General features: G+C 46.5%; 1 protein-coding gene across 15 annotated transcripts in view; it reads left to right on the forward strand.

Annotated features, from left to right (window-relative positions):
- LOC142579831 (mediator of RNA polymerase II transcription subunit 25-like) overlaps positions 1-20,770 on the forward strand; it is a 125,936-nt gene that overhangs the window by 94,587 nt on the left and 10,579 nt on the right. For 14 of the 15 annotated variants that reach the window (XR_012827472.1, XM_075690419.1, XM_075690417.1 and 11 more), the window contains one exon: positions 8,281-8,406. The exons of the other annotated variant lie outside the window; for it this stretch is intronic. Coding sequence is in view for 13 of the 14 variants with exons in the window: in XM_075690419.1 (XP_075546534.1) it covers positions 8,281-8,406 (126 nt within the window). In the remaining variant the exon portion in view is untranslated. The remainder of the gene's footprint in view (positions 1-8,280; positions 8,407-20,770) is intronic. 15 annotated transcript variants of the gene reach the window in all.

The raw sequence follows: 20,770 nt of genomic DNA on the forward strand, positions 1-20,770 counted from the left end.
CAATTCATCTGGCGCCGAGCGCGGAAGGGGTCTTATCTTGTATACCCAAATGCTGTCAATTCAGATTACAGCTTCTTCACGCAAATCTACGTCCGGCACTGGATCCGCACACGGTGCCTGTCGGGTAGCACCAAAACCAGCAATCTCGAAGCAAGAAATGTGTATTCCCGGACAGTCGATCAATCACGGTCCTCGGGAAGATGGCAGTCGTAGCACTCCATGCTGCGGCTGCCATATCAAGCGCCATAAACAATTCCCCACGTCCAGTGCTGGATTAAGGGGGGGGGGGGGAGGGCAAAGGGGGCTGCAGCCCAGGGCCTCACCATAGAGAAAGAAATTTCAACTAGAGCGGACACTCCCATAGAGCCCAACGACCTAATTGACGGTAGCGCACCAAGCGGATGGTATTAACACCTTCCGGTTTCGATTCTGGTCACGCGCATATTGAACACCAGTTGGTACACGCGCCATTTATTTATTTATTTATTTCGCTTTTGCTGAACCACGCGTCGCCTTGGCGTGGAATCATTTCATTATTTAGTAAAAGTGATTGCGAACTACCTTTACAAGACTCCACCGAATCTGTCACATGCAATTTCATAAAGAAAACGCAAGACGTCTTCTGAAATGATGAAATGATTATTTTGCTCTCTATAAATGCTCGTTGCGGGCTTCTTGTGCATTCATCCAAAGCTGTGGCACCAGGTAAGCAGCAGTTGTTGCCGTACGAAGCTCCACCAGATGCCATCAGCAGAAGAAAAGTAAATTACAAGCATGTATCATTTTGGTATATTGACCTAACAGGAATATTGCGTGTAGAGGTGAAACATGTGTAAAAGGTGAATGAGCGGCATTACAGATAAATTCACTTTTACGTACATTTCGTAGCAAAGACTCCTCCCAAACAATGTAATAAAATCTAAAGAAAACATCCGATTTTCAAGCATCCCTCCCTTCCCTGGCATTATTTCCTGCACTTTAAGAGCACAAACACACGGGTGACAGCGCATTTCCAAAACAACTTGGCCTCAGTCGACACGATGGTACGCCAAGTACACAGAGTTAGCTACAACACAGGCTCAGCCAGACCATGTTGCATGCTCGCAGAATGCCCTCTAGTTGCACTCAAGACAGATTCGTGAGTGCAAAGCCTGTTTTCAGTCGCTCAGAATACATAAATGTCAAGTTCTTGAGCTCTTCCGTGTTATCTTTTACGCAAACTGCTGGCGCAAACAACATTCCCATGTTATCACTCTCGGCAATCGCTCGTCGTGTTTGCAACAAGCGTGAGTAGCGAAATAAGGTATATACTGTTGCAGGGCCATAAAAAGTGTCACAAACTTATCCTACTAAAATTCAGTACACGCAAAACCAACTCACCATGTTCGGCTTGCTTTTTTTGCTAATAGCTTCACATCCCCAGGCGCAGTGAGGATGCCTCTAAGGTATCCCAAAATGTTACCAAATGAATTACAATACCTTTTGGGGTCAGAGAATGCATCACGAACTTCTACCAGTAAGATTCGGTACACGCGAGACTAACTACGGCACACAGCCGAGCTGCTTTTCGCTAACTGCGCCACTAGGCCGAGTGCGGCCACTGTGCTTGAAAAGTACCCCAAAAAGTAGCAAAATTAGTTACAATAATGTCTAGGGTCAGAAAAAGTGCCAAAACTTGTCCCGGTAAGATTCAGTACACGCGAAACTGCGTCACACAGCCAAGGTGCTTTTCGTCACAAAGCCAGGTGTTGCGAGCGTGCCCAAAAACTACCGAAATAAGTTTTAATAATGCTTGGGCTCATAGAGAGTGTCACAAACATCCCCCAGTATGAGTAATTAACCCAAATTAACTAGGCTTGGATGGCGGAGCTGTTTTTCGATAACTGCGTCACTATATAGGTTCAGTTCGGTGCAGTAAGCCTAAATGTGCTTGAAGTGCGTCGCAGACTGTCAAACAAAATTCCTCACCTTGCTGTAGTCCAGTAGTGCAGCGGTGCCGTGTCGAAATGCAGACAGAAGGCAAAAAAACGCCGGGAGCCCAACAAACGGGCTACATCTAAAAGACACGGGTCGCCGAGCAGGCGAGCTTCACATGCGCAGCCGGCCTCGCTCGCTCCTGCGGCTTGTCTGGCTCACGACGCATGCACGCGCGTCTGGCATGCCGCTAACATGTTGCTAGGCAACGCAAGAAAAATAAGTCGCAAAGTATACGTTCATTTACACGCAAAGCTTTTTTAGTTTTAGTGGGAAAGAATAAAAAGAATAATACATTGTCTGTAAGTTTATTTCACATTCTTTTTTTCTGATGCTCGCGTCAACTAACGGATGGAGTTGAAACTAGGCGTGGCATGTTTCTTGTTGCCAGTTTTTGAAGAGTGTCCCCTCTTGTTGAATTTATTTCTCTATGGCCTCACCTTGGACAGTAGAAGAAGGGGGCCCATTTATTCTAACCTGCTTAGTATGTGGAACCAAGGGCAACGGAACTTTGAGCAACATGTATTAAGCGAGAAAACCAGAGCGAGCAGACGGGGCCCCCCACCTAATGTAACAGCATTCGTTTAGCCTGATCATTTGGGGAGAGCTTGTCGAGCTGCAAAAACAGGAATCCCCCGCCACCCCAGCGGGGCCCTCTTTCTTACGAAGCGATGTGCGTTTGCTTGGAAGAGTTTTCGTGGTTTCCTGTCAGTCCGTCTGTCCAGTGCTGTCTGGAGAGGAAAGGCAAGGAGGAAACACCTAAAACATGTAATGTGGGATGAGGACCTAAATCTCCCTTACCCCTCGTCACCACCACACCACGCTCCACCTCTGAAATAGTTCCGCCGCTGTCCTTTTCATAGAAAGGATGTGCTGCAGTACCCAACAGTGCCTCCCATTTGACATTTCTTTACCGTGATGGTAATTTGGGCGGGGGAGGATGAGTCTGATAGCACAGTCTAGGCAGGAAAGGAAAGAAGACGTCACGCATGCTTTTGTCCACGTGCTGTTGGGCATGGAATGTTCACTGTTCGGGCTAGGGTTGTGGAAGAGTGAAGGGGTAAGTTGAAGAGCTGGACACAAAGGCCTGTCTCCAGGGCCCATTCCTGCCTAGTGGCTGCGCACACTCGCGTGTGCTCGACGGAAAAAGTAGGTCAGACTGGCCACCGAACTTTCCAGAAAGAAGTAGAAAAAGATGACTCAGAGGCGACTAAGGGCGCGTAACTTTGCCCACGCTAGGAGTTGCCCTCTCCCCTCCGTTCTCGCGCTCGGCGTCGACGGGGCGAAAGGAAAATCGAGAACGTCCCAGAACAGACGATTGCTCCTAGCCAATAGGAAGACGAGACCGGAACGGGAGAAGGAGTGAGTTTGTATGGAGAAGGAGGGAATTAGTACAAGGAACTCTTTGCGTATGTGGACACCTGCTTTGGCGCTAGCTAGTAACAGACAGACACGGCGCGCGTCTATAAAAGGAAGTTGATCGCGGGCTGCGATGCAGCCCCGAGCCACCGGTTAAGCTTGCATAAGCCCGCCCGCTGAGGAGCTCCCGGGGGACGTGCCACTCTCGGCCAGCCACGGACCATCCAGGCAGCGTGCGCCAGTGATCGGGATGGCCACCGTTGGACACCTGTGGTCGCGTCTGACTGACGAAGTGCCCGGTGAACAATTAGCATCCATTCATGCAAAAATGCTCGGTCAGAAGCATCAAAATGGTGCGTCTAAACGAAAGGCGAAGTTAGAAAGAGAAGAGCGTGAAAAGAAGCTACCAAAGATGACAAAGTGCCTACTGAATGCAGCTTCCGCGGAGCAGTATGATCGCTCTACCCAGAGTCCATGTCAGACTCCCAGTAGTACCGACTGTGCTTCTGTGGAGGACTTGCCAACTCCATCAACACGGTTTCCTGGTAAGAAGCAAGTTTTGACTCATCTTGGTTGTCTGGATCCTGTGAAAACGGTGCCAACCTTAGTCGTCCATATTTCTGAGCAACCGATGCTAACCGAGCCCTGTCCGGTTCCTGAGTCAGCAACGTCTATGCTACTCGGCCAGGCCCCTGCCACAGAGCTCCAAGTGTCCGGTCCGCCACGCCCGATTTCTACTTCTGCTGATCAACAGGTGCCTAACCTCCCCGATGAGCCTCCTTCTACTGACGAGCACCAGGAAACAACACTCCAAGAACCGGCTTACTTGTTTCCTGTTAGTTTGGTTTCAAATAATTATGTTCCCACTCACAAAGTGTGCCCCGAGAGGACGAATGAGACGGCTTCTCGTCACGGCAACAGAGAAGTACAGACACCCCCGCAGCAAGAGGTACATTGCAAGATTCTCCAAAGTGACCCTGCTAAGTGGCCGGGCGTTATTACTGACAGCTTTCGGAGTGTATGCCTTGAGAAAGGGCCATTGTATTTTCAAAATCGGGCAGAAAATTTTCCGTCTTCTGAAAGGCAATACAAAACTAGGAAACTCTATGTGTCACCTCATCTTTTCGTGCGAAAGGCTGTAAATGGGGAGGCGTACGAGCAACACTGGTTAACATACTCGGAGTCCAAAGGTTCCGTTTACTGTTTCATGTGCAAACTATTTTCGATTTCAAGCAACCACAGTGCTTTCACCACGCATGGCTTTTCTGATTGGAAAAGAGCAGAAGAAAAGGTTTGCGCACATGAAAATAGCGTCGAACACCAGAACTACGTGGCAGCATGGCTTGCCCGCTCTAACTCGAGCAGCACAATTGACAAGGAGCTGGTTAAGTATCTTGTCACTGAGACTGCTTACTGGACAGAGGTGTTGAAGCACGTAGTCGTTGTAGTTAAGCTTCTTGCTGAGCGCAACTTAGCATTTAGGGGCAGTGAGGAGATGTTTGATTCACCGAGAAATGGCAATTATATGGGAGTGCTTGAGGCCATTGCTAAGTTTGATCCCTTTCTAGAGGAGCACATCAAATGCTACGGGAACAAAGGAAAAGGTCACCCATCATATTTGTCAAAAACCATTTGTGATGAATTTATCGAGCACATGGCAAAGGCTGTCAAGGAGCGTCTCGTTTGACGAAGTGAAACGCACAAAATACTTCTCTTTAATTCTTGATTCGACTCCAGACCTTACTCACGTTGATCAGCTATCAGTTGTTTTACGATACTATTTAAATGGGAAAGTGTACGAATGCTTTCTTGGACTTGTTCCAATTGAATCGCATACTGGCTTGTAACTTTTCGATACCGTGATGTCCCTCTTGACGACCAATAACATCTTAATTGATGATTGTAGGGGCCAAGCTTATGATAATTGGAGTAATATGTCAGGAAAATACAAAGGACTGCAAGCTCAAATCAAACACCTGAATGAATTGGCATTCCACGTCCCGTGTGCTGGTCATTCACTGAACTTAGTTGGCGCGTGTAGCGTTGGCAGTTGCCTTAAGGCAGTCAAATTTTTCACTGTAATTCAGAGACTGTATGTGTTCTTTGCTGCTTCACCTAAGCGATGGAGGTATCCTTTGGACAGCATGGGCAGAACTGACCAGCAGCTTGTTCTGAAAAGTCTCTCTGAGACCAGGTGGTCAAGACACGCTGAATCATGTAAGGCCATTCTGAAAAATTTCAATGCAGTCTTGTGTTGCCTTGAAGCTATATCAAAGAACGAGGAAGAAAACAGTGAAACTAGGAACGAAGCGCTCTCTCCCTCTTCAAGAAAATCACAAAACTAGAGACTGCATTCATGGCGATTTTCTGGAGTGAAATCTTGGAACGCTTTGACAAAACGAGCGTAGCACTTCAGAAACCAGGCCTAGACATTTCAACTGCTGTAGACCTGCTGAGCTCTCTAGAAGGCTTTGTTAATTCTTTGCGACCTCTCTTTAATACCTTCGAAGAGAGAGCACACACGCTAAGCACCAATCAATGTTATCAGGATGAGGGCAAACGCAGCGTTTTGAGTAAGCACCGGGAAGGAAAAAGCAATAGTGCGCTGCCAGGTAGAAAAAAGTTTATCATAGAGAGCTACGATGTTGTAGTTGACAGTCTAGGCTTTGCGAGGGCGAAAGGCTGCCTACACTGAACTCTGCAAAAGGTTCGGATTCTTAAAATTGCTGACAGAAGTTGGGAGCGAGGCCTCTCTGGCACAGCAGCCTGAGAAGTTGATGAAAACCTACAAAAATGATTTGTAGCCAGCATTTTCCACTGAAATCGTTCAGTTTGAGAACTTTCTGAACAACTCTGTGTGCCAGGACACGAGTCCACTGGGAATAATAATGTCGCTGCACGAAAGAAAGCTTGATGTGTTTCCGAACCTTTCTATTGCTTTGCGAATGTACTTAAGCATACCCATGGCAAACTGTGAGACCGAACGATCGTTTTCCAAGTTGTCACTGATAAGAAATCGCCTTCGTTGGAGCCTCCTTGACGACAAGGTGAACTCGCTTGCTATCATGTCCATTGAAAGCGACCTCCTCCGCGATCTATCCTTCGAACAGACTATATCTGATTTCGCCAAAGCGAAGGCACGAAAGATGCCATTTTAAAAGAGGGCTATTTGCACTATACATGAATAGTTTCTATAAGTTCGTTGTGTCGCCTCCCAGCCTCCACGTTGCCAATGAAACGCTGAGCAGTGTAATTCAAGATATGCAAATCTTCGTTGTTCGTCTCTTGTTTGTTGTTCTCGTGATATTTAGCATGCTTATTAAGAACTGTATTTTTGTTGTTTTTGATAGTGCCACGTTTATTTGGCGTCATCCTTGCTTGTCTTACCTATAACGAAAATATCTTCAAATAATGTTTTGTAGTTACAGTTGGTAATTTTCATCTGTATTCTAGTGCATTTTTGTGGTGTTTGTATTGCCTTAATTATTGTATATATCTATTGCATATTTATAGAGTAACATGTATAACGATTACTGCAGTCTGATGCTTGAATTTTAATAAATAATGTTCTGGATACAACCATGCGTCTCCTCACGGGGTCAAATTTAGTGATGCAGACAAAGCCTAGCTTCAGAAGGATCGACATCTGAGCTGTGTTGTCTTTTCTGCGTTCTTGCTCGTCTTGAGTGCACTAAACTTTTCCTTAAAGCCTAGCTTTTGCTGAAAACAGAATGCAGATTAATCACAAAGTGAACATATATGTTGGTGTTTACAACAGCACACGTTTCAAGCAAGTTTTGTTGTTTTCCTTATAGTAATAACAATAATAATATTGCCATTGATCGCACTTCGTTCTTTTTAATTTGGTGGAATTAAATTGAAACATGGCATATTTCCAGTAGTGTAGCAGGCGACGGGCGGGAGGTGGGGGGGGGGGGGGGGGTCAGTATAGAGAAAGGGGGCCTGCATGCACATTAGCCCAGGGCCCCCATTTTTCTTAATCCGGCCCTGTCCACGTCGGTGGGACGGAGATTTCCTTGTTCTTGCTGCATTTTCCTCGCCAAGGTGCACATTATGCACTGCACGAGGTGTGCAAAAACCATAGTCACATGTCAGTAGCAACATGCTGTTGCTTCCAACGGGTGATCAACAAACAAGATAGTGGCCATGACGTGTTTCCGGCGCGATCGCTTCCAGCACTTGGTTGGTTTTGTAAACAAAAGTGGCGAGGCCCGCACAAGTGTGATGTGGTGGTATTTTAGGCAATTTTAGTGCAAAGCAATCTCATTTGAGCACATTTTGAAGCCTGCTAGCCTTGTACGAGTAGGTAATGTGTGGGGTTACATTCGGCAAATTTGGTTGATGCAGGATTGTAGTACGGCGACATTTGGTTGTCAAGAGGTATGAAATGCATTGAATCCTATGGTTGTCAAGAGGTATGAAATGCATTGAATCCTATGGCCGTTCACTGGGGATATGAAAATATTTTGTTGTCATGAGGATTTCATAGTCATGGGATTTTTTTATCGTGGGTTTAGACTGTATACACTATTCACATCTGGCCATGGTCTCGTAGGGGCTCTAACTTAACTATTGTAGATATAGTTGCCCATGGACCTCTTTGGTCAGCCACATGGAGCACAAGGCATGTGAAAACCAGAATTTTTCTTGAGCATAGTAAAACTTGTGGGTGACCAAGCTGGAAATAAAGTGCCTACAAGTGAAAACTGTTGATCGTATCTGAAAAGCATCTGCCAAATGCATCACCTGACTTTGTAACCACTGAGGAAAGTTCTCTCGAGTGTCACAGCACATGACGGCTTTGTGACAGGACTGTGCGGCACTGAAAATGTGGTCGTCTACTTGAGAATCGCAGTTTTTTCTTAAGTGTTGTGTGTTGTCGGTGCCTTTAAACTAAAGCTCATCCTTGTGTGTGCGTCTGTGCAGCTGAAGATACAGCAGCTGCAGCAGACCCTGGAGGCAGCACAGGCCAAGGAGCTCCAGTACAAGGCAGCGCAAGAGCAGCAAAGCATGCTGGAACGCCAGCGTGTCGTCACCCATCAGGCACAGCAGGTTTTGACTCGCATGCCTGTGTGTGTGTGTGTGCGCGTGTGTTTGTGTGTGTGTGTGTGTGTGTGTGTGTGTGTGTGTGTGTGTGTGTGTGTGTGTGTGTGTGTGTGTGTGTGTGTGTGTGTGTGTGTGTGTGTGTGTGTGTGTGTTTGTGTGTCTTTGCATGCATGATTGACCTTGTTCTTTTTTCTGCTCAGAACTGTACAAACATCATTGCAGGTCACATATGAGGGGACATTTTCATCCACCTGAAAATTGCACAAAAGTTATTGAAGAAAAACAGAAATCTCTGCAGTCTATAAGGAATTCATCCTGGTTAAGGGCCTAACCTGATGCCACTACCTTTCTGGGGCAGTCACTCTGCTACAGTTGCTAACCGATAATTCGGACTTGGCAGGGACTGCAAAAACATGCAAATAATCAAGAGTTCGAAATGCCGGATTGGCTCAGAAATAGTGACTTCATTCCACAAGTGGCCAAACAAGGCGTGCCTTATTCGGGGATAACTTCGATTTCTCATGACTGTAGGCAAGCCACATCAACGTCCAGGCGCAATGGCATTCTTGGTATATTGGCAAACATGTTATTTTTTGAGTGGCTATGACAAGACACAATGCATTGGCGTTTGCAAACAACAAACACAGTGCCGAGCAGCTATGTTATCAAAGTGCAGAAACGTGGCCTCCTGTCAACGCAGTTGGTGCTAGTCACTCGAAATATCGTGCAAATGAGTGCATTTTTCGAAAGTGACCGTCCAAGAATACGGCACACATTTGTCAATGCGTGTTGCTACACGCATATATGCTTGCGCTTGGCCTAGTTATTCCGTGGCCCCCATTTTCTAGCAATGCCTTTTATGCTATTCCTTTCCATGCTTTTCGTACTTCATCAGTGCAACACTTTGCTTGCGTTATCAATGGGATCAGTCAGCCAAGAACGGTGGATGATAAGAGTGGCATACGATCAAGTGGAAAGCATCGCCACAAAATCGCAGCCCCTGTCTCGACCATTGTCACACTATTGTTACAGATAGCTGAAAGTTCAGTTATTGCATACACCGAATTATCATTGGCAACTAATTAATGAGATATGCTTCACTAGTTTTTGTTTTGCAGAGTGCCAGTCACATGGCCAACAACCATGCCGGCAACGTCTCAAAACAAAAATATTACTATTTCTACTTTACTCGGAAACCATATTACCATATTTACTCGAATCTAATGCACTTTTTTTCTGGTAAAACGGGTCCAAAAATTTTATGTGCGTTAGAATCGAGTGCGACCCTAAATCTGTGTTACCATATCACCATCAGCATTTCAAAAGGCGCTTCGGCCTAGCTGCCTTAGCTTCCTCCATATGTGTACGTGTGCTTAGGTTAGTCCACTGTCCATCTTCCCGTTTTCTGCATTTGCTCTATCAGCATAGAAGTGCCGACTGCGAAGACCTAATGAGTTCATCAGGATTCTGCAATTAAAAGGAAAGTGATGACGTGTGCCGTGACGGATGGAAATCGAGCCACATCACAGGCGTTTGGTGTTCCCAAAACTTACGTGCACGACTGGCACAAACAGAATAGGCGTTCTACTCCGGCGGTGGCTGCGTACGGCGTGGCCGTGCCTATCTTGAAAGCGGTCTGTGATGGAGACAGAGTCTACGCATCTAGGCGCACCACACTGTGTTCTTGTCGCTTAGTTAACATTGAAGCGAGAGGCTGCACAAAGGTCAATTCGCTCGCTCCTGCTACCGCATTTTGTCACTCCTGCATTCTGTTAAAAGGTTTCCATGATCATTGAGTGAGACGTGTTCGTGTTTGCTTGTGCACGTGTGACACTATGCCTGTTAATTTAGTTAGTACAGTCGAACCCGGATATATCGAATTCGACGGGGATCGGAAAATAGTTCGATATAGCGAAAATCCGATATGCAGATATAGGCCAAAAAAGCACTCGCGATCATAAAAAATTGTGGCTTACTGATTGGAACAGCCGCGAATAACATAGCATGTGCACACAATATGAAAGCGCTTTATTTCACGGAAAAAAATAACTAATTTTGGGCTGCTTTTTTCTCTGGCAAATGAAGTTGAAAAAACAAGTCTCAATCTTCTCAAGACTGTCCAGATGCGAGAGCCCAGTCTTCCATTTCGCCACAACAGCATCAAATCAGGCTGAATGCTTACGCCAGTTCAGTGGCCGTGCACGGACGCGTTTCTTCGAAAACACAGTTCCCTCGTCGTCGCTGGAATCGCCGTCTTGAACGCCAGCTATTCCGGCCACAATGTCCTCATCAGCGAGGTCGGCTACCGTTTGAACTTCGCTGTCAGCGTTAATGAAGTGATCAACAGTCACTTTGGACGGGACGGCGCCGGAAAAATTGGACAAGTCACAAAACACGTCCTCCAAGCACTCATCGTCATCTCAAGCTTCCAGACATTCATCTCCGGCCACTTCAAGGCCTGCCTTGCCGAAACAGTTGGCTAGTGTGACCTGCTTCACGTTGCCCCAAACGCCAGTAATCATCTGGATCGCGCCAAGCAGGTCAATCTTGACGTCGGTTCCCATGCAGAGGTTTACGAGGAGCCGTTGAATAAGTAGCTTCCGATAGCCTATTTTGAATGCCTTTATGATATTCTGGTCGAGGAGCTCCAGTCTCACTGTGGTGTTCGGAGGGAGAAACTGCAGTTCGATGTGCTGCAGCTTGGAAGTCGTTTGATGGGCCGAACAGTTGTCTACCAGAAGGCAAACTCGGCGGCCCAACTTGCCCAACTCATCGTCCCAAGCATGCAGCCATTCAACAAAAAGTTGACGTGTCATCCAGGCCTTCCTATTACAGCTGTAGCGGACGGGAAGCTGTTTACAGTTCTTGAAGCAGCGCGGTGACTTGCTCTTCTCGATCACAAATGGCCGTAGCTTGCATGAGCCGTCCATGTTGGCTGCAAGCAGCACCGACACGCATTTAGCTCATTTTACCGCCGTGACATGAGGTTCCACGAAGAGCGAGTGTCTTATTCGGCAACATTTGCCAAAAAGACCAGTTTTGTCTGCATTGAAGATTTCTGCAGGCGAAAACTTCTCAGTGATCTTCTGCCACTCCTCAGAAAGCCACTGCTACATTTCCTGGCTGCTGACAGCCCCACTTTCGCCTGAAATGGCCTTTCCTACAATGCCATGGTGGTTTTTAAACCGTTGCAGCCACTTAGTGCCACCGCAAAAGTTCTCTTCGCCAAGAGCCATAGCAAACCATTTGGCCTTTTCAATTAACATCGGGCCATCCACGGGAATATTTTTCGCTCGGATTTCAAGAAACCACGCATAGAGTGCCCTCTCCACTTGTCAAAAGCAGCAGGGCGCACACGACACACTCCTGAGCGACTTTCCTCACCTGCTTTAAGCGTGATGTCCTGCTTGTTTTTTAACAACGTAATTAAAGTACTCCGCGAAATGCCGAATGCGTCTGCCACGGAGGACTTCTTTTCTCCGTTCTCGACATGCCGGATTTCCTCAAGCTTTGTTGCAAAGTCCAGATTCTTCCTCTTTTTTATGTCCGCGGGTGCCATAGCTCACCAGATTACCACAATCATACACGCTACACACGGCACGTTGAAACACAGGTACGCACAAGAAAACGCACGATGCGCAGGTGGAGCAGTCCGAGCGAAGCCTGTTCGAGCGGCAGTTAACGGGGCTGCGAAGGAATGTCAAAGGGAAAAGAACGAAGAGAGCGGGGAAAAAGATCGCCTGGCCCACAAGCGACCATGCCGACCCCTCACTCTCTCCCTTTTCCCAGGAAGCGTGGCTTGGAAACGTCACCGCGTCTCCATGCCACGCACTCTCTTCGCTGAGCTCCAATGGCCTTGCCCAATGCACACGCTGGCGGTAGAGGAGGAGTGAGAGAGCTCGCGCCGGTGGGGCGCAAGAACAGGGGAAAGGCTGTGCGTCTCCGTCGCTAGGCAACGGCCGCGCATGCGCATAGGAGGAGCCTGCTGACTGACTGCAGAAATGTTTTTCCCCCAAGGACCGGACACGAATGTCTTTGGGAAAAGCGCACCTTCCAGGGGCGCGGCGTTCGATATATCGAATGTCCGACGAAAATGGAATTCGATATACTACGCAATTGTCCTATACTTTTACATAGTATTTTCAAGGGGGTAATCTGTGCATTCGATATAGCCAATAATTCAAAATATGCGGGTTCGATATATCCGGGTTCGACTGTAAGTGAATGTTTAGAAGTTCATACGGCCGATAAAACTATCCTTACTTTTCGTGTAGATGTCTACTACTTTGCTATTGCAATCGATGCTTCGCCTTTCGGGCAAAACTGTCACTTCTTTTTATTTATTGCAACTTTTGTGCATTGGGAGTAAATCTTTGTTTTTGCAAATAAGAGAAAGTTGTATTTCTGTAAAGAAGGAGGTGCGCGGTACTGTAAAAGACTTTTCTTTCTTTAGGTCACGGCAAACGGGTGTGCGTTACAATTGAGGGCTTTTTTTTTTTTTTGTTACTGAAAACGAGTGCCCGTTACAATAGAGGGCGCGTTAGAATCAAGTAAATACAGTAGCACATGGTCGTGCAGTCGGAGTTCGAAGTACTGTATGACGCGCTGCTGTTAGCAGTGCCATTGGGCTGTTAAAATAACTGGTCGTTGACTGTATTGATCTAACCAAAAGGCTATAAGACTGCAGTGTAAAGGCAAGTGTAAAGGCAACCCCCTTATAACAATCCCAGATTTAACCATCTATTGGTTATCATGACCACATTTCAGCGCATTTACAATTTTCCGACCTTGCCTATTGAAATTGCTTCCAGATATAACGAACATTTTTTAAAAGATCGCCGTACTGTTACAACGAACACTTTGAACCCGGTCGCAGTAAAGAGAGTGTGCACGTGAAGTATCAAAGCATGGAAATGCAACTAAATTGGCCGCACGGTAGCGTGCACCCCGGTTAAGTCCAATCGCAACAATGATGCGGCCTTCGAGATGAGCGACCACCACGCGCAGATTTCGAAATCCACAAAGAAGGTCACTCACTTTCAAGGCACGCCTCCAGGGAGGAGTGTACAGCTAATACTTTCCTACAATAACTGCAGTAAACTCTGTGGCACAACATAAACAGCATAACGTGAAGCGCGCAGCTGACGGGTGCACCAGCGTGATACTAGATGCCATGACGGCAGCACTCTCGTCCTTGCACAGTTGCCTGTGCAGCGCAACGTGCATTACGCCTATTTCAATGATTTGGAACGACCATCTTCGTCCTTCCACAATGCGAACAATGGCCGCTCAGACTTCGCCTTCCTTAGTGTCGATATTCTTATGGCCCAAGTCGGCGAGAACGCTGCACCACGCGCCGTCGCCACGCGAAGTTGCAAAGGTTCGGCGGTTACTACGTCGTTTTCAGGAAATCGTGTTCAGCAACGCTTCATTTACATGTTACCAATTGCCAATAATGGTTCACACCCCACAGGGGCGTCTGCGTCAGCAGGCGTTTTGTGTGTTGCGACACCACGGACCCAAGCACACGAGGGTTGGACCCTCCCGCATCTAACCGTGCGCGGCTTAGCCGTGTCTGGGGAAAAGGGGATCCTGGGGGTTGAGCCGATGCTGGCTGTTTGGACCTTTAAGGCCCCCCGGCGGAGGCAGCACACCTCTTTGGCCTCGGCTTCACATAGACGGCACCTCTAGACTGACCCACCTAGAGGAAATCGGCAGTCGCCTTTTCCTGTCCCTCTCTCCTCAAACCTTCATCTTTATCTCTCACTTTTTGACCTTTCCTGTCTTCTTCTCTCTTCCATTTACTTCCTTTCTCCACGGCGGCAAGGGTTAACCTTGTGTGGCTATCCTACCTTGGGTACTCCATATTTGGTTATAGTGATGGCGTACGACTGGCGTTGTGCAGACTTGTACGCAAGCTCTGCCGCGTCCCCTCGTTGGGCTTCTTGGTGGGCGGTCAGCGCTGTTGCCGAATTTTTCGTATTTTCATGGAAACTTCTTTCCCCCAACTTCCTGATCGCCCTTAGAAACGAGGGCGCACCGAAGATTTATTCCAATTTTTCGGACACCAAATACAGAATTTTCCTGGCTTCCATGTTATTCACTCTGAAAAGTCAAACAAAGCAGTGCGTACCATTTCACCATTCCTTGTTTCAAAGTCCCTGACTGATGTTTTTGGTCCAGGTTACAAGGTGTCGAGGATGGCAAGCAGCGACCTCCTCTTGGAGCTCCGCGATGTAAAACAATATGAGAAACTACCGAAACTAGTGTCATTTGGGGAGACCCCCATAACAGTAACCCCACACCGTACAATGAACACCACCCGTGGTGTTGTGTCGGATGATGATTTGCTTGAGCTGACTGAAGCGGAACTCCTGGAGGGCTTCAGTGAGCAAAATGTGATCAATGTCAGAAGAATTAAGATGAGGCGGGATGGTAAAGAGATTCAAACAAAGCACCTAATAATTACTTTTGGATCAAGTATCTTGCCCGAGTCAATCGAGGCCGGGTACATCAAGCTCCATGTTAGGCCGTACGTGCCAAATCCACTCCGATGTTTCAAATGCCAGCGCTTCGGTTACAGCTCGCAGAGCTGCCGAGGCCGCCAAACATGTGCAAAATGCAGCGCCCACGAACACACATCTGAAGCTTGTGCGAATGCTCTTCCTGTGTAAACTGTGATGGGGTGCACGCCGCATATTCGCGGTCATGCCTATCCTGGAAAAAAGAAAAGGAAATTGTAACAGTTAAAGTAAAGGAAAATATAAGCTTCAAGGAGGCACGCAGGCGGGTATCGTACCTGCCCAAGAAAACCTTTGCCGATGTGGCGCGTCAGGGGGCAGCGTCACAACGGCCTCCGGCGGCTGTCCGACACACAAGCAGTGAGTCGGCAGCTACGCCATCTGCCCCCGCGGCGCTTGCAGCTAGCGCTGCTCCGCCAACCCAGCAGATGGGGCCATCGACCCCAAAGGTGGGCGCAGCTGAGGCTGCCCCAACCTCCGAGGCCCCTTCCAGCGCTGGCAACGGCCAGCGCAGCCAAATCCCTCAGGGAGCCCCATCGACCTCCGGGCTGGTGGGTTCAGGGGTCTTGCCTTCCGGGGCAGGACTCTCTCGGAAAACCTCTCACTCGCAAGAGCGCTTGTCCGGCGTCTCACAAGAGGCAATGGACACTACACCTGTCCTCAAGACACACCAAACGGCTAAGGAGCGCCGAAACTCACTCGAACACTTCAGAAAGGGCAAAAAAAAAAACCCTATTACAGGGCCTCGAAAGGGCTCTGTAATCTGAGGCATCCCTTCCGTTTCCGTAAACACAGCACCAATTTTCTTTAAATATGGATACACAAATCATTCAATGGAATGTCAGAGGTCTTCTTAGGAATCTTGATGATGTGCAAGAACTCATCCATAAACACAATCCAAAAGTGCTGTGTTTACAGGAAACACACTTAAAATAAAAATACACAAACTTTCTTCGACAGTATGTTACTTTTCGCAAAGATCGCAATGATGCTGTCGCATCATCGGGCGGTGTTGCAATTGTAATTCAAAAAAGCATAGCGTGTCAACGTTTACAGCTACGAACGGCCCTTGAGGCAGTGGCGGTTCGAGTTGTTCTGCTAAACAAACTTATCACTATTTGCTCGCTTTATATACCTCCCCATTACAAACTAAGCAAACATGAATTTCAGTCCTTTATAGATGAATTGCCAGAACCCTATGTTGTTCTTGGCGATTTCAATGCACATAACTACCTGTGGGGTGACCCTCGTATAGATGCGCGAGGACGTCTTATTGAACAGTTCCTTTTTTCTTCTCGTGCGTGCCTGTTTAATAAGAAGGAACACACATATTACTCTCTTGCAAACAGAACCTATTCTTCAATAGATCTTAGTATAGTTTCCCCGTCTATACTGCCCGAACCTGAATGGGAAATTACGAACAATCCTTATGGGAGCGACCACTTCACCATACTGATAAGAACATCAAAAGAAAACGAATGTCCTCCACAAGCTCCTAGGTGGAAGATAGACACAGCCGACTGGGAGAAATTTCGAACTCTCACTAGCATCTCATAGGCTGACATGTCTTCCTTAGAAATTGATGCTGCGGTGGAGTATCTTACAACATTCATAATAGATGCCGCATCAAAATGCATATCTGAAGTGAGTGGTTTGGCATGCAAACGATGTGTACCGTGGTGGAACAGCGAATGTAGGATCACCCGTAAGAATCAGAACAAGGCGTGGGGGTTGCCACGCGCCTCCCCCACTGCGGAGAATCTTATCAATTTTAAAAAAGTAAAATCCCAAGGCAGGCGAACCCGCCGACAGGCCAGAAGAGAGAGTTGGCAGAAGTTTTTATCCGGTATCAACTCCTATAAGATGAGGCCAAAGCCTGGAACAGGGTTAATAGGATTAGAGGGCGGCAAACATATTCACTTCCTCTGGTAAACACACAGGGCGATACACTGCATGACCAGGCAGACTCACTTGGGGAGTATTTTGAAAATGCGTCAAGTTCAACAAATTATTCGCAATCCTTCCTAAAATATAAACAAATAGAAGAATGCAAGCCACTCATCAGAAAATGTTAACAGAATGAGCCTTACAACCGTCCTTTTAGTATTGCCGAATTGAGAGCTGCCTTGAGCGCATGCAAGAGCTCCGCACCAGGTTCTGATCGAATCATGTATGAAATGCTTAAAAACTTACACAATGATACGCAAGTTACACTACTCACACTTTTCAACACTATTTGGGCTGCTGGATATCTTCCACTTGCATGGAGAGAAGTGATTGTGATTCCCATTCTGAAGCAAGGTAAAGATCCTTCGTTGGCGTCAAGTTACCGCCCGATAGCCCTCACAAGTTGCATTTGTAAGCTGTTTGAGAAAATGATTAATCGGTGACTCATACATTTCCTGGAATTAAACCAAATGCTTGATCCCTTTCATTGTGGCTTCAGAGAAGGGCGGTCCACAATCGATCACCTTGTGCGCATTGAGGGAAACATTCGCGACGCCTTTCTACATAAACAATATTTCCTATCTGTATTCCTCGATATGGAGAAGGCGTATGACACAACGTGGCGCTACGGAATCTTGAGAGACTTGTCGGGAATGGGCATCTGTGGCAATATGCTCACCCTAATAGAAAGCTATTTGTCCAACCGTACATTCCGCGTGAAAGTCGGGAGTGTACTTTCACGTCCATTTATACAGGAAACTGGTGTACCCCAACTAGGTGTGCTCATCTGCACCCTCTTTATAGTTAAGATGAACACACTGCGCGCTTCATTACCACCAGCTATTTTTTATTCCGTCTACGTAGATGACATACAAATAGGTTTTAAATCCTGTAACCTTGCAGTGTGCGAAAGACAAGTACAGCAGGGATTGAACAAGATATCTAAGTGGGCAGACGAAAATGGGTTTAAAATTAACCCCCACAAAAGTTCTTGTGTTCTTTTTACTAGAAAGAGAGGCCTGGTTCCAGATCCTTGTACTCAACTGTGGGGACATCAAATGCCTATCAACAAAGAACACAAATTTTTAGGTATTATATTTGACCCCAAGCTTACTTTTATACAGCACATTAAATATCTTTTAAAAAAATGTCTAAGGACAATGAACTTGCTTAAAATTCTATCCCACTCAACATGGGGTAGCGACAGGAAGTGTCTGATGAATGTTTATAAGAGCCTAATTCGATCACGATTGGACTATGGTGCCATCGTATATAACTCTGCCGCTCCGAGCGCACTAAAGATCCTAGATCCTGTCCACCATCTAGGTATCCGTTTAGCCACTGGCGCTTTCAGAACAAGCCCGATTGAAAGCTTATACGTGGAATCAAATGAATGGTCCCTCCATCTACAGAGAACTTACATCAGCCTTACATATTTCCTAAAAATACACTCCAATCATCAACATCCATGTTTTAACACTGTTAACGATATGACCTGCGCTACACTTTTCCATAATCGTCCCTTTGTAAGAAAAGCTTTCTCGCTTCGAATGAGGGAGCTTAGTGATGAAATGCCTGTCCCATTCCTCGAGCTTCGCCTAATGCATCCAACCAAGTTGTTACCGCCTTGGGAGTGGCAGGTCATAGAATGTGACATATCCTTTTTAGAAGTAACAAAACACGCACCAGAGATCGAAATACGAACTCATTTCCTAGAACTCCAGCACAAGTACTCCTGCGCAGAGTTCTACACAGACGCTTCGAAGTCTAATGCCGGGGTGTCGTATGCTGCCGTCGGCCCATCCTTCTCAGAATCCGATGTACTACATCCGGAAACAAGTATATTTACGGCTGAGGCCTACACATTACTGTCTGCTGTGAAGCATATAAGAAAATCAAAACTTCAAACGTCAGTGATATATACAGACTCCCTAAGTATCGTGAAGGCCCTGATGTCACTCTGTACACACAAAAATCCAGTACTTAATGAACTATATTCCGTCTTGTGTAAAGCGTACAGATCTAACCAGCATATCATTATATGCTGGTTGCCTGGCCATAGGAGCATCGAGGGTAACGTTCTGGCGGACGAGATGGCCACGTCAATTGCATCGCAAGCTGTTAACCCTACCGCTGCGGTGCCTGTCACAGATCTGAGGCCTTTCTTGCAAAGGAGATTGCAAGACCACTGGCAACGCATGTGGGACGCGGAAACGGATAATAAGCTCCACCTGATAAAACCAGTTAGGATTCTGGCCCTCTACTACAAAATCACACCGAACAGATGTTTTATTCTGTCGTCTCAGAATAGGACACACGTTCGGCACCCATAATTTTCTACTCACCGGAAGTGAGCTTCCAACCTGCGGTAGATGCGGGGAGAGGCTGACCGTACTTCACGTCCTCCTGGAGTGTCGGGAAGCCGAATCTGAGAGAAAGAGACATTTTTCATTAGCATATTGACAGCGCATTCCTCTTCATCCTGCAATGCTTCTTGGCCAAGAACTGCTTTTTAATACAGACACAGTCCTAGGTTTCCTCAGAGATGTGGTCTTACATGTTATTAGTCCCATGCATTCGTAGCGCCTCCTCTCTCCAGAGGATGCCACTGCGATAATTGCTTTGCATAGCACATGCCTCCAGGCTCTTGTGTTTCAAGGGCTCTAAGGAGGCAGTAGTGCCCTAGCATTTCTTATAATCTGATATATTTTACCTATCGTATCATTCTTTTTAAATGCATCTAAATGTTCATAGTACAAGTCATACGTCATCGCCATAGTATTATTATACAGATTTTACGCACTTTAGAGCGTATATTTTAAGGCCCCTTTACAGCCACGTCACACCAACTTCATAGTAATCATAATTACACTGCAAACTCATTAGCACAGACATGGCACTCTTTGGCCATACCTGGACCTTGCGCCATAAAACCCCATACATCATCATCATCATCAATAATGGTTCACAGTGACATTCTACCTTTCATGCATCGCCCTTTTTTTTTTTTTTCTTCACACGAGGCAACATAGACAACATAACATTACAGCTTGTATGGCTGACGTGCAGTACTAATGCCGAGACCATGATGTCCGAGACCTTCGCAGTATGGCAGCATGCTGCAGTAGTTTCTGAAGCTTATGCTTCTCGCCAACCAGAATGCTTCGCTCTCATGTGCATAATATAGTCATGTCCCACTGGTAGTAATATATATGTCACAAGCCCTCGAATACAAAATGACAGCTTCGATCACAGTTTCGAAATGACAGGTGATCGGAACCAGGCCCCATTTTGTGGTGGCTGTACGATGCCATATTTTGTTCTTTAAATGGACATTACTAATAGAAATTTGCTGCTGATGGCGGGATCGCACCGAGAACAAAAGTGACACTGAAAATCTGGTTTTCGGACCACTATGCTGCCTAATTGTAACTGCCCGTGCCAGCTTCAGTGCAGCTAATTTTTTTGCATTCTTAAGAACGAGTCGGTATATAACGAAGTACTGATATAACAGCCAGTTTTTGTGGTACTATTAAGTTTGGAAGTTTATTTCATCATCAATTCAAGCATACATATCTTATCCAGTGGTTCAGTGGGAAGGGGTGGCGAAAAGGCTAATGAATGCTTTACAATGTGCCAATCCCTGCCCAGGCCACGATATTGCACAACACTCAGCATGTCTCTCCATGTAATACATAAATGCTGGGAAAAATAGAACTACAAAAATATGGCAAAACGCTCAGCCTGGTGCTCTAATATAAAAAAAGAAAAGAAAAAGAAAGAAACTAAGCCGTGGCTTTAACAAGTGAACTAGAACATACTGATATGAAGAGCTTATCCAAAACAAATTTCCACGGCTGAATTTTAGTGCACAATACATTTCCAAAAAAGAAGTGCACAAG

This window comes from Dermacentor variabilis, chromosome 4 (genome assembly GCF_050947875.1).
Source record: "Dermacentor variabilis isolate Ectoservices chromosome 4, ASM5094787v1, whole genome shotgun sequence".
Lineage (NCBI taxonomy): Eukaryota > Metazoa > Arthropoda > Arachnida > Ixodida > Ixodidae > Dermacentor > Dermacentor variabilis.